Source organism: Carex rostrata, chromosome 23 (assembly GCF_964058835.1).
Source record: "Carex rostrata chromosome 23, lpCarRost1.2, whole genome shotgun sequence".
NCBI classification, from domain to species: domain Eukaryota; kingdom Viridiplantae; phylum Streptophyta; class Magnoliopsida; order Poales; family Cyperaceae; genus Carex; species Carex rostrata.
The window spans coordinates 4529257-4542971 of record NC_135940.1 but is presented as its reverse complement, the minus strand read 5'-3'; the positions used below and the strand labels follow the sequence as shown (position 1 = coordinate 4542971).

At 32.8% G+C, this 13715-nt stretch overlaps 1 protein-coding gene across 1 annotated transcript; it reads right to left on the bottom strand.

Annotated features, from left to right (window-relative positions):
• Window positions 1–5451: 5451 nt before the first annotated feature.
• Window positions 5452–7044, bottom strand: LOC144575222 (uncharacterized). Its single transcript, XM_078325330.1, has one exon. It carries the CDS (start codon window positions 6574–6576, stop codon window positions 5791–5793), a length of 786 nt encoding a protein of 261 aa, XP_078181456.1. The 5' UTR covers window positions 6577–7044; the 3' UTR covers window positions 5452–5790.
• Between the last annotated feature and the right edge of the window lie 6671 nt (window positions 7045–13715).

Below are 13715 nucleotides of genomic sequence, written 5' to 3'. Positions count from 1 at the left end.
TTGACATCGAATAAAGGAAGGAAAATGATGATAGTGTGATAGAAAAAGGAGGATAGATCATAGAAGCCAAGGTATTAAATTATTAAATCTAATCACTTTTTTTACAAAGCAATGGATTCCAGATTGTATTGGAATAATTACAACCTCAGTCACTGTTGAACAGTCATAAATCAGAGTGCAAATCATTCTTTATATATATATATATATATATATATATAGTAGAACTAGGGTGCTCTTAAGCTCACCAAAGTTTTGGTGAGCTTAACTCTAAAACTCATTAAATCGATTACAAATGACGAATCTGAACCGTTGAAACCCGCCTACCTTACGTGCGATGCATCTACATGTGAAATTTGTAAACATTCAAATTAATTTAGTATAAAGTCAAGCGGTCAAAATTAGAAGGTTAATAAATTAATTTTAGTGCATTCATTTTTGAACGTTTTTTGACCAATTGACTTTATACTAAATTAATTCGAATGTTTAAAAATTTCACATGTACATGCATCGCATGTAAGGTAGGCGGGTTTCACCGGTTTGAATTCGTCATTTGAAATCGATTTAATGAGTTTTAGAGTTAAGCTCACCAAAACTTTGGTGAGCTTAAGAATACCCTAGTTCTACTCTATATATATATATATATATATATATATATATGGAGTTAGGCTGGGGTGCTATGGATAGCATAGTGGCCTCTATGCTACGGCTCAATATTCGAGTTTTCAAAATCCAAACGGTCGATCCGAACCGTTCATCTTATTCTCCATATTAATATCTGCTTGGAGACCAAATTTTACATTTTTATGAATTTTTTTACTATTTATTAAGTATTTTACAAAATTGTTGATCCAACGGTGGCTGCACAAAACAGTAAAACCGTTGGATTAGCGATTTTCAAAGCGGCTTAATAAATAGTAAAACAATTCAGAAAATTATAAAATTTGGTCTCCAAGCAGACATTAATATGGAGAATAAGATGAACGGTTCGGATCGACCGTTTGGATTTTGAAAACTCGAATATTGAGCCGTAGCATAGAGGCCACTATGCTATCCATAGCACCCCAGCCTAACTCTATATATGTGTGTGTGTGTGTGTGTGTGTGTATCAAGTATCCATTATATATAAAGGAATATGCTAGCATGCTATGCATAGCATAGCCATGCAACGGCTCAATATTTGATTTTTCAAAATCCTAACGGTCGATCCGAACTGTTCATCTTGTTCTCCATATTAATATCGGTTTGGAGACCATATTTTACATTTTTTTGAAATTTTTTTACTATTTTTTTAGATTTATTGAAAATCACTATTTTTGTTATGGTCCAGATTTGCTGAAAATAGCGATTTTCAATAAATCTAAAAAAAATAGTAAAAAAATTTCAAAAAATATAAAATTTGGTCTCCAAACACATATTAATATGGAGAACAAGATGAACGGTTCGGATCGACCGTTAAGATTTTGAAAAATCAAATATTGAGCCGTTGCATGGAGGCCCTCTATGTTATGCGTAGCATGCTAGCATATTCCATATATAAATTTCACACATGTAATTTGACATTTAACGATGTGACCAAAGAATTTGCCTCTTGCAAAACTACCATCTATAATTGTTCCTTTTATTTCTCTTTCATATTTAAAGTTGAGCATTGCCAGTTATTATATATTGCAGGATAAGATATATATATGTTATACAGACTACAACCATTAATTTATAGGATTCTGATAACAATCCCCGCAGCTTTATCGCCACAAAAAACTCCACACAAACTGTCAAAAAAATCATGGAGGGACCGCTCAGTCATTAATAAGTGTTTCATAAACTGTTAGTATTTAACTTGAAGCATCAAAGTATTAATCCCTATGCAATAATTTCTATTTATGAAATAATAAATCAATCCATCAATTGTCCCTGTAGGGTTTTCGGATACCACTTTTAGGGTTTCGCGGTAACCAAAACCCTTTTAGGCTTAAGCTGCGGAAAGAACGTAAAACAAAAATTTTTACTTCTAACTCAAGCCGTGAATTAAAAGGGATATGCCGGAAAGACCAAAGCAGAGTTCCTTCTGAAGTCTTTCATTGCAATGACCCTTTTAATCCTTTTTACAGATCTACTCCATGATTGATTTCTAAAACTTTAATCTACTTACAAATTAAATAGATTAATATAACATATTTATACCTTGTTTCCAAATCACAGTTGGAATGCAGACCGAGCGAGTAGAGCCTCACCAGGGAAGGAGTCGACTCGGAGTATCACACGTGTGATACCTCTATCGGTTATCCACCAGGACTAACCGGAGAGCGGTTTATTTCTTCTGCCAGAAATACCGTAAACCGCGGAATTATGCAAAAACACTATTCACGAGAATAAGACGAAAACCCGTAAACACGAATTTTCGGTTGCTCAGTTTCATCAATATGCAAAACTGACATACCGCGAAATTCGGTAAAACACTATTCATCGATCCCGTAAATATTCTCCACAACAACCCGCAAGATTATACGTCAACTACGTATAACTTTCTTTTCTCAACCGAAACACTATTTGGGAGAGAAACCGAGAAAGAGAGAAAATACCGATTCGTTTCTGCACGAAAAGATACATGTGAATGTGCATATGTATATATGTGAATATATATATGTATATATGTGAATATGCATATGTATATATGTGAATATATCTTTCTCTCTCTACCCCTCCACCCCTATTTATAGTGTTTAGATTCGGTTGCAAAAGACCAAAATGCCCTCCAAGTTTGGCCTATTTACAAGATATGCCATTGACACCTCATCCTTTTATATGTGAAATGACCAAAATACCCCTTCCACACCCTTCCACATCCTTCTCCATGCTTCTACACATGCAAGGTGGCATAGGTGTGAAATGACCATTTTGCCCTTGTGGATAGGATTGATGACATGTCATCTGGATAGGATCAATGACGTGTCATGCGGATAAGCTCGAATCTGAAAAGACCCGAATGCCCTCGGCCCGAACACAAATAATATTCGTATAATTATTCTGAACAATTATATATATATTTTTCTTTCGGTTATTTGTTTCGGTATCGATGACGTGTCATCTGGATAGGATCGATGACGTGTCATGCGGATAAGGTCGAATCTGAAAAGACTCGAATGCCCTCGGCCCGAACACAAATAATATTCGTATAATTATTCTAAACAATTATATATATATATTTTTCTTTCGGTTATTTGTTTCGGTATCGATGACATGTCATCTGGATAGGATCGATGACGTGTCATGCGGATAAGGTCGAATCTGAAAAGACTCGAATGCCCTCGGCCCGAACACAAATAATATTCGTATAATTATTCTGAATAATTATATATATTTTTCTTGCGGTTGTTGTTTCGATAATTTATACAATGTGTCCTGCACATTTATAAATTAACCGGTCAACTTTTATATAACGTGTCACACACGTTTATAAATTAACCAATATTTTTGCTTGTTATTTTTACATAACATTTATAATTTAATTATAACACGTATAATTAATTATAACCATCTTATCATTGATCATAACCAATTTATAATCAATCAAAATAAGATTCTCCGATTAACTCCTATATGGTGTGACCCAATAGGATCTGTGTTATGTTGGTAAACAGAGTTAAAACCATTTTAACTTCTATAATCATGAGCGGCATCTGACAACACATCATGACCATCCAATTACACAGATGATGCTGTACTGTACAATATCACGATCCAGTAAACAATTTACTTGTGTCTGTTCTTCTGTCTCATAGCTATCAGATTAGTTTCAAGGTAGATGTGTGTCATCCTTGCTAACTGAATCTTTTCTTGATCTTGAGCATATTATCAAATATGATTACTCTTGTAATCATACCGCGCGCTGATAATCTTACTCTATCAAGGGGCCCAGTGATGCTATAACTCGTATAGAGATACGAGGGACAAGTAGTATTATTGGCAGACTATCACTTCCTCAGCTAAGCTATATATATCGAAATGCTACCGTTATGACTGCTTTTTACGGACAGTGTTAGATAACACTCACACATATATATTTCTTAGTGGAAACGATAAATACCTCATACTTTAGAACGTGACACTGAATGAAAAACATAAATGACACGAACACAATTCTATTTAATGTTTTCATTCGGGGTCTGTCAAATACCATGTTCCTAGAACATGTATCTATGTGATTAAAATGACATCTCGTGTCAAATGGTTTGTAAAATTTAACCATCTTTCAATCCACATACTAACCTTATAGTGGTAATTAGTGTTCCTGCTAATTACCTTGGTTAGTGACCTTTTAAGATTAAGAGTATATATCATCTATATTATGGAGTTTCACAATTTCAGTCATGAACTCGAAATGATCCATAAATTCAATAATACTCAAGGCAACAAAATGATATTAATCATCCAATTCATGAACAAAGCTTTATGATAAATTATCGTATTATTGACTTCTAGATTATTACAAACTAACAGTCCCCGCACAATTTTTTTTTTTTTTGAATCGTTCCCGCACAACTGGGGACCATTAAATAAACAATCTCTCATCCAACGGAAGTTTAATGTATATTTTTCATATAAATAATTTAAACCATATAACGTTATTTTTTTTAATAATTGGTTGTTATCAATTTTTATCAACTTTAAATTACAATTTTCAGTAAAATATATATATGTCAAAGACAACGATAAATACTTCTCAGAAGCAATGATAAATACTTTATGTTACATGGAAAATATTTCTCAGACATAATTGTAATTTTCAGTAAAACATATGTACGTCAAAAACAATGATAAATATTTCTCAGATATAATGATAAATACTTATCAAAACAATAATAAATATTTTCTTGAACTTTGTTCTTGAACTTGTCAATAAATAATGTTTAATCAAATTAAAGTATTATCATGTCAGGGACAATGATATATACTTCTGAGACATAATGATAAATATTTCTCAGAACAATGGTAAATACTTTCTTGAACATCAATAAATAGATAAATAATTGTTAGTAGAGATTGTTATTTAAGGACAGTATAATTAATGTGGGGATTGTTATTAGATGACAGTATAATTAATGCGATGATTATTATTAAAAAAATAGTATAATTAATGCGGAGATTGTTATTAAAGTACAGTCATTAATGCGGAGATAAATAGAAATTTTTAGTGAAATTAATGGGGAAATAAAAAACAGTTAAGGAAGTTAATTTGAAGAGAGAGTTGGAAGATAAATGGGAGGACAAGAGTGAGAAAAATAATATAATTATTCTAATTTATATGTGAAGGCGTAATTCAATTAAACCAGAAACCAATATGTCAAATCAAACAATGTCATAACAGGAAAACAAATGAATAATTCCCACAAATATCCTGAAAATTCTGAGAGATAATTGAACAGTGAATGTCACCTCAACAAATATTGGATATAAATAATATTTACAGCTCCCCTTCTCTCAAAGTCTGAACTGAACATCTCTCTTTCTGGCCTTCTTTCTACCACATTTTCAATTTCAATTGGAATTTACAAAAAAATAACAGCAAAAATAATTCATACATCTAAAAGAAAAAGATTCTGATTTTGCATTTCAATTCACAAATCACAATCTTATCTTCTTCTATGAACAACCTTCCCCCAATCTGATCGCGCCATGAAAGATCAGATTGTGCCTTTGACCGTTCAATTCAATTCAATTGATGCAGCAAATCAATTTTAATTGAACAAGAACATGTCAATTAATCTTCCTAATTTCTCTGCTCATTAATTACTATTTGTCTGTTTTATTAGAAGAAAGGGAAGAAGGCAAAGGCGTGACTGTGACCTGTCTCCTCTCTCTGTCCCCACTCTTTTTCTCTCCCTCTCCATTTCCTTCTTCCCTGGATCCGTCCAGTAAACTGATCCTCCTCTGATGCTTCTCCTCTGCCTCTTTCAAGAACTTGAATTTGGGTGGCGGAGTCGAACACGATTCGAACAAGGGATTGAAACCGAGCTTCTTCAACGAATCAAGATTCATCAAACTCTGTGCACCGATGCCGAGTAATGGCGGAGAAGACAGAGGCGTCAGAAATGGCGACTCGGCGCAATGCATGAGATCTCCAAGGCTCCTTCCCCGCGAACCCTTTCGGCTCCTTCCACCTCTCGACCGCCCGTCGTCCGACTCCAAGTCTTCCCTGGTTTCCTCTTTTATGGTAAAGAGAAACCTTGGTGGACCTGACAAGCTGTGTAGCCGCATCAGCTCAGCATCAATGGCCTCTTCTCCATTGATGGAGGCCTTGAGGAGAGAATCTTTATCTTTCGAGGAGAGGTGGAGCGGTAGGTGGTCGTCCGCGGGGTTGCATGTAAGTGGTATTGCAGCATGTTGGGTTGGTGGTGAATCAATCGGGGTTCTGTAACAGAGCATTGAGAGCAAGTTTAAGTTTTTGGAGGTGAAATTTGGGTTTGAATTGCATCTCTTTTTCCACCAAAAAATGTAATAGAGCTGAGCTACCAGAGCTAAAAAAAGGAGACTTGATACAACTGCAAGACCTATGCCTAAACCGCTCAAAGCTTTCATCTTTTCTTGTACTTGATTTGCTTTCCTTTGCAAACAAAAATGATCCTTGATCAACCCCTGAAATGGAAAGTACGCAGAGAAATAAATGCAATGCAGTGCTCTCACCTGAAACCCATGACAAAGGAGGCAACGAAGGAGAGTTTGTCAAAAGAAAAAGAAAAAAAAAGAGAAAGAAATGAAGGAGACAAAGAACAACCCAACAAACAGGGTATGATATGAAATTGAAAAAACAAAAACAGAACAAATTAAGTGGACTTAGTGCGACCTTGGGCTAAATATAAATATACAACCAAAAAGAAAAGAAGGTTGGTGAAAAACCAAAAGGAAATGGGGAAAGGGGAAAGAAAGGAGAAACAATTTTTACAGATTGAAGGAGAGAAAAGGTGGGGAGAGAAGCACACAAAACAAAGAGACGATGTTAAAAGAAAAGGGTCTCGTGGTCGTGGTTTAGGCGTTTAGCAACAAAACAGAGCTTTTAAGAGAGAGAGAAAGAAGTCGGTGTCGCTTCTTCAAAGACAACGATAAGACAGTGATCGGTGTCGTTATATTTTATTTTACAGGAGAGAAACAAAATTGATTACTAGTTTAGACGTAATTAATTAATTAAAATTAATTGGTTGTGTCGTGTTGTGTTGGATGTAGATAACCGGATAAACCGCTAGCCTAATCCGGTACACTACAGTACAATATGAGAGGCTTGTAATTTATTAAAAAAATATATATACAATAATATTATATTTATTAAAAGAGTGTCAGAATAGCATTATGTCCAAATTCATATGTATTATGATGACAATATATGAAGAATTGATAATATTGGCTCCAGGGGAGCTTGTATATATTTCATTTTTAATCAATGTATCCGTTGACGGCATTTGCAGTCAACCATAATTTTTTTTTTTTTTGATAATATTGTTGATAAAGTGTTATTTACAAGAATGGCAATGTTGTTTGGAGGATTATTTGTTATTTTTGTACTAGTGTGATTATATTATAATGAAGAGTAGAACTAGGGTGTTCGTTCACAAAGTCTTTTTCGTGAACTCAAGTCTAAAACTTGTCAAATCAGCTTCAAATGACGAATCTGAACCGTTGAAATCCATATACCCTATGAGTGATGCATCTACATGTGAAAATTTTAAAAATTCAAATAAATTTAGTATAAAGTCAAGCGGTCAAAAAAATTTTAAAAATGAATGCATTAAAATTAATTTATTAACCTTCTAATTTTGACCACTTGACTTCGTATTAAATTAATTTGAATGTTTCAAATTTTCACATGTAGACGCATCGCTCGTAAGATATGCGGATTTCAACAGTTCGAATTCGTCATTTAAAGCCGATTTAAAGAATTTTAGACTTGAGTTCATTGAGCCTTGATGAACTTAAAAACACCCTAGTTCTACTCTTTTGATGAAAATCGAAAGAGTGTTATCTGCATTTGTATCACAAAATTTAATCAGCGTTTGACACATTTCGTTGATTTTTTTTTAAATCATCACGAGACATTAAAAATCAAAGATTTAAATAGCGTTTATCGCGTCATAGCGGCATGGTTAAAAAAATGGCTCTATGGTCATATAGCGCTGCTATAGCGCTGATAGCGTCATATCTTTTATAGTCTGAAATCGCCATAACGGCGCTATAGTGCTGCTATCGCGTGCTATTTAGAACCTTGTTAAAAATATAGAAAACCAACTTAATTGTAGAAAGATTTAGAAAAATCATAGGAACTGAACTCCATGTTTGATATTGGATTTTGAAAACTGAATATAAATCTCGATATTCAGTGTTGCACCCATTTTGGTTTGTTATTTTCATACAGTATCGCAGAAAATCTTAAAATAAATTTTGATTTGAAGAGTTACGTTTCGGTTTTGAAGGAAATAGAAGGAAACTGGTCATAAAGATTGATTTGGAGAAAATAGAATTCAGATGTAAACTGAAACATTTCAGTTGAAATAAATTTCAATTAAAAATCTTTCATACGCAACAAAGGCATATATAGCAGGAATAGCAAGAAAATAGTGCCACGCATACATAATATATATCTTAATTTGATAATAACATTGCGCATTAAATCTGATACAATTTATTGACTTGTTTTATTATAATCAAATGTCACAGGTAGAATTATAGATGAATGAATGTAGAATGAGATTGAAATAGGAGTGCACAGCGACAGGTAGAATTACATAATTAAATGGAGGCATATCTGATGCGTTAATTTGTTTTGAGATTCGTTCCCACGCCCATCTCCAAATCTCCCCTTCGTTAAGTCAAAAAGTCAAACGCAACGCACGGATCACATTAATTTCTTTTGAGATAAAATCAAACTTGGTTTCTTGCGTTATATTTGACATATTTGACATGTTCTGACTTCTGAGTCGTCACTCACATTCATTTGGTGTTTGATTTTTACATATGCGATGTCAAGAAAAATTCATAAATTGATAATAATTAAGAGGGAGGGAGGAATTCGCATCCTCTGAGATATCTCATATTTTGAAAAATCTCAGCCGTTCAAATGCATTCTGCACGAATCTCAAAGCACAAATAATAGGCACTGTACACGTCGGTCACGCAAAAGTTGAGATATCTCAGAGGATGCCGGAGACGCACAATAAAATTAGGACAAGATACAAAACAAGCGCCCCACTGTAAGGCGTTGATTGCGAATCTCACAATAAATTAATTTTGTTTTGTTTTGTTTCAGTCTTTCAGAGGAGATGAGGTCCCCCATGCATCTTTACAATATTATATATTATTATAATAATATAAATCTGACCAATAAAGATTACCAACTTGTCATAGCTACTAGTAGTCTAGTACTAGTCTCCAATACCTTAACATGAATCTCATTCATATGTCACCGGCCGTTTAGTCTTTGCTCATGCACTGATGCACACAATCAATAAATTTGAAAGGGATTTTGAAAAATAAATATACATATATAGGAGGGGCCATGTGATTTGAAAATGACATACGTACGATATCCGGTGTACTTATACATAAAGAACAATTCTCCAAACTAAAAATTAATGACAAAAAAAAAATATTACAATTGAGAATTAACATTTAATCTAGTAACAAAAATAATATTATCCGTATGAGAAGTCGTAAATTCAAAAATAAAAAATATATATTTTTTATTTAAATTAAATAGTTAAATAACTTGATGTTCATTTTTTACTAAAAAAAATTTATCACTATTTCGCTATCAGACACATATTATCACTATTTTGCTATCGGACACATATTATCACTATTTCGCTATCAGACACATATAAAGACCAAATTATCATAAATGAAAATACAAGACATAAAAATTATTCAAAGAAATATATAAGTTACTGCCTCCTACTTAGTTACAGTTCTAGAGCTTTTAGTAGATGCAATCAATTCATTTTAATAACTAGGGGTGTCAATACACCCTCTTACTTGTTTATCGGATTCATACTGAATCTGATAAGACGGATACGGGTAAGGTTTTTTTTTTTTGTAAATTTATCCGGTATGGATACGGATAAAGATTTTTATTGTTATCTAAACGGATAAGAGTATGGGTAAAACTTATTTCATACGCCGTTATCCGATCGGGTAATTATAAAAACAAGTTATATACATTATATATTTATAAGCATTGAAAATAGTACTTTAATTGGTTTACTTGCGCTTAGCATGATCATTTTTTTTTTCAGATAAAGTACTATATATGTGTGAAATGAATATATATGTTATATTGTTTTATTTAATAAATAATAAAAATAATTTTTATATTAGTATTATCCGTTATTTATCCACTATCGTATCGTTATCTAACAACCTTAATGGATAAGGGTAGGGTACATATAAGGTAATTTATAGCAGGTAAGGATAGAGTACAGATAAGGACAATTTTTAACGGGTACGGTATGAACAGTGATGGAGGGAGCTTATATGAATGGGGGTCGATTGACCTCCATTTTTCTGAATTTTTTATTTACATATCATTTTTGATATAATTTAGAGTAAAATACCACAAGTATTGTAAATTGTCTCTCATTTTTAACATGAAAATTTTATATGATTGACTCCCATTACGTATTTGACCCCCCATAGTTTGAAAGTATGACTCCGGCCCTAAATATGAAAATGCTTTCTAGTAATGACACATCTTTTAATGTAAAAAAGACATTAAAAGTAAAATACCAATCAATTCATAACAATGAATAATTCTCAGTTCAGTTCTCTACACATACAGATAGAACAATAATTAGGATTTATTCAAAAAATTAAGGTATTTTTTTTCTGTGTACATAGCTGATTGATTTGATTATATATGTTGTCCTTTAAGGGATCAACAGCTTCAATTACTTTTTCTTTTATATCAATATAATATATTAAAACAAATCAGATGTAATTGAAGCCGTACAATCGATTTTGAACGGTTCAGATGGAAGAATAGGAGGGTGCTCCTTTTCTTAGCCGATTTGAATCCGTCCTTTAAGGTAATTTAATGAGATACAATTGAAGATATATAATAGAGTGGGGGCTGAACTACCAAACAACATGGCCTAAATTAATAGCAATGAACATGTTCATGGCCACATTAAATGATAAGTTATAGAAATATGTTCCTACTAAATTATTATCAAAGAGAACCTTCAATTCAATGTTTGATCAAGTTTTTTATCTCAGTGTCGGTGTTTGAAAATTGGAGAACACAAGTTAAAACCATGTGCTATGCTGCCTTGCTTTAATTATTTACTGTGGTCCGGGATCGTCACAGAAAATCACATGCACTGGCGCAGCACAAAATAACGATTTTTTTAAAAAATAGAATTCATTTAAGTATTTTTTAGAGAACAAGTACATTGGGTTGAGAAGTTATAAAAATCACCTCCACCAGTGTCTCGGTAGAGGAGAGGAGTCATTAAAAAAAATCATCTCTATTATATATAAAATTTTGATGAGGCTTCCCTCGATGGAAGAGAACCCGTATCCTCTCAGGTATTGCACAATTATTGCAGAGGATGACTTACTTAACGGTTTGAGATTAAATCTCAACCGGCTTGGGATTCGGGTCACTGTAGGGGGCCCCATTTTTGGGCTTTGAGATTCGTGCCAAGTTAAAAAGTACGGTTCAGATCTAGTAATTGTAAAAGATTCCCTTATCAGGTATTGGAGAGGATATATTTTCGATGGAAGAGGGGGCTGTTCGATGGCTATCGGATCACTTTTGTGTTTGATGGGTTCTCTCACTGTCAGATCTGCTTTAGAATTCGTGTGTACGGATTTTAAAGCAGACACGAAATTGCGGGTGCGAATCCTAAAGCAGATCCGACGGTGAAGAGAACCCATTGAACACAAAAGTGGTCCGATGGGCGTCGGACGCCCCCTCTCCCTCCCTTGATCCCTTCGCTGAGGCAGTACTTCGGACTGCCTTGATGAAGTGATTTTTATAACTTATTTATCTGTTGTGTTTGTTTTCTTAAAATCACTTAAATGAGTTCTATTTAAAAAAAAAATTGAAGATAACTATTTTTTTTTATCATTCTACTGGATCTATCAACAAAAATTTGTATGTCTTTTCATGCTTAGATATGAGTCATTAATAATGTATTATATATTTTCTATGCTATGTTTTAAACGAGTTATACCAGTACTTCGATTGCACAGAGAAAATTTATGTGAATTTTTTTTTTCTTAATTATGATCCTTTGATGTGAAAAAAATATGTTCCAATTATAAATTTTTTTTGTTCCCCTCTGGATGTTTGATTTGTAATTCGAATTAAATTTAGTGTTAAAATCAAAATAATTTTTTTGAATTATGATTGGTAATATTAATTATAAGTTATAGGATTAGAAATTATAAGTCGGAGTATTAGAAAATATAAGTCAAAACATTATTTTTATATAGAGTATTCAATTAGTTAATGGGTTTAAATTCGATAAGTTATTTAAACCCGATTCAATATTTTTTAACCCCCTAACGAAAATTCTGGATCCGCCCCTGGTGATTATCATTTTTTCTTAGATTGCATAATATCAGCAAAAATATAATACTTTCTTCATTAATTTCTGGTGTTAAAAAATATTAAAAAAAAATTACTCTTTGATCTAGTGACAAATACACGCGATCTCTATGTGATAAGTTATGGATTTGAAACTTAAATATGAGAAATTTTTTATTGTAATAACAAGAATATTAAATAGTTGATTGAGTTAACCTCCAACTTTACTTAAAAAAAACATTAATCAAAATATTGCATGCATATTTTCAATTATATATAATATTCGTGTTTTCAGCTTTCAGACTAATCTACTTGCAAGGAAGTTAGAATAGGTAAAATGATAATATTTCAAATTTGAAAAATTGCCTTTGCTGTGGTGGGCCATTCTCTGTGGTGGGTATGTCTCCGATTGATTGTGGCCAAATCTCTGTGTTGTCTCAACAGAGTCGGTGGAAAGATGATATTGGAAGGCTGATGTATAGTGACAAATGAATTATTTGGGTTCAGTTCGGCGAAATAAAAAATTCATGATTCGGAAATAATTTGGGTATAATACGGGAATGATTCGGAATTATCCGGATCAGAAATCTCAGTCCTTCAAGGGAGCAAAAAAAAAACCAAAAAAAAAAAATTATTCTTGGAAAAATTCGGAAAAAAATCATGAATAATTCGTAAAATTCTCAAATTATTCGAGTTTAATTCGGTCAACCGAATAATTCGGCGTTCAGTTCGACATCATCCCAAAAAAGAATTAAACAGATATAATTCGCGTATCTTGTCACTATGGGCTGATGGGCTGATGGAAGCTTTAGGATAATTTGATCTTTTTATTCAATATTATTTTAACTCAGCTACTTCACTGCTATTTAATACCAATATTTTACCGAACACAAATATAGATTGAAATGACTTCACATTTTTCTGAAAAATTGCACGAGAATAGACAAGTTCTAGATCATCTGTAATAAATTTCATAATAAATTTCTTCTTGAAATCTGTCAGAAGGTGATAAGAAACATATCTAGACGAGGGAACAATACTGCAGCTAGTAATCAGGAGTAATCACTAATCACCCCCATTATGTAAAAAGATAAATTAATTAAAACACACAATTAAGATGGAAACCAGTTCATGACTTGGG

What these genes read in the sequence shown, in the direction of transcription:
- LOC144575222 (XM_078325330.1), bottom strand. Translation starts at nt 6,576, where the DNA reads ATGAAAGCTTTGAGCGGTTTAGGCATAGGTCTTGCAGTTGTATCAAGT.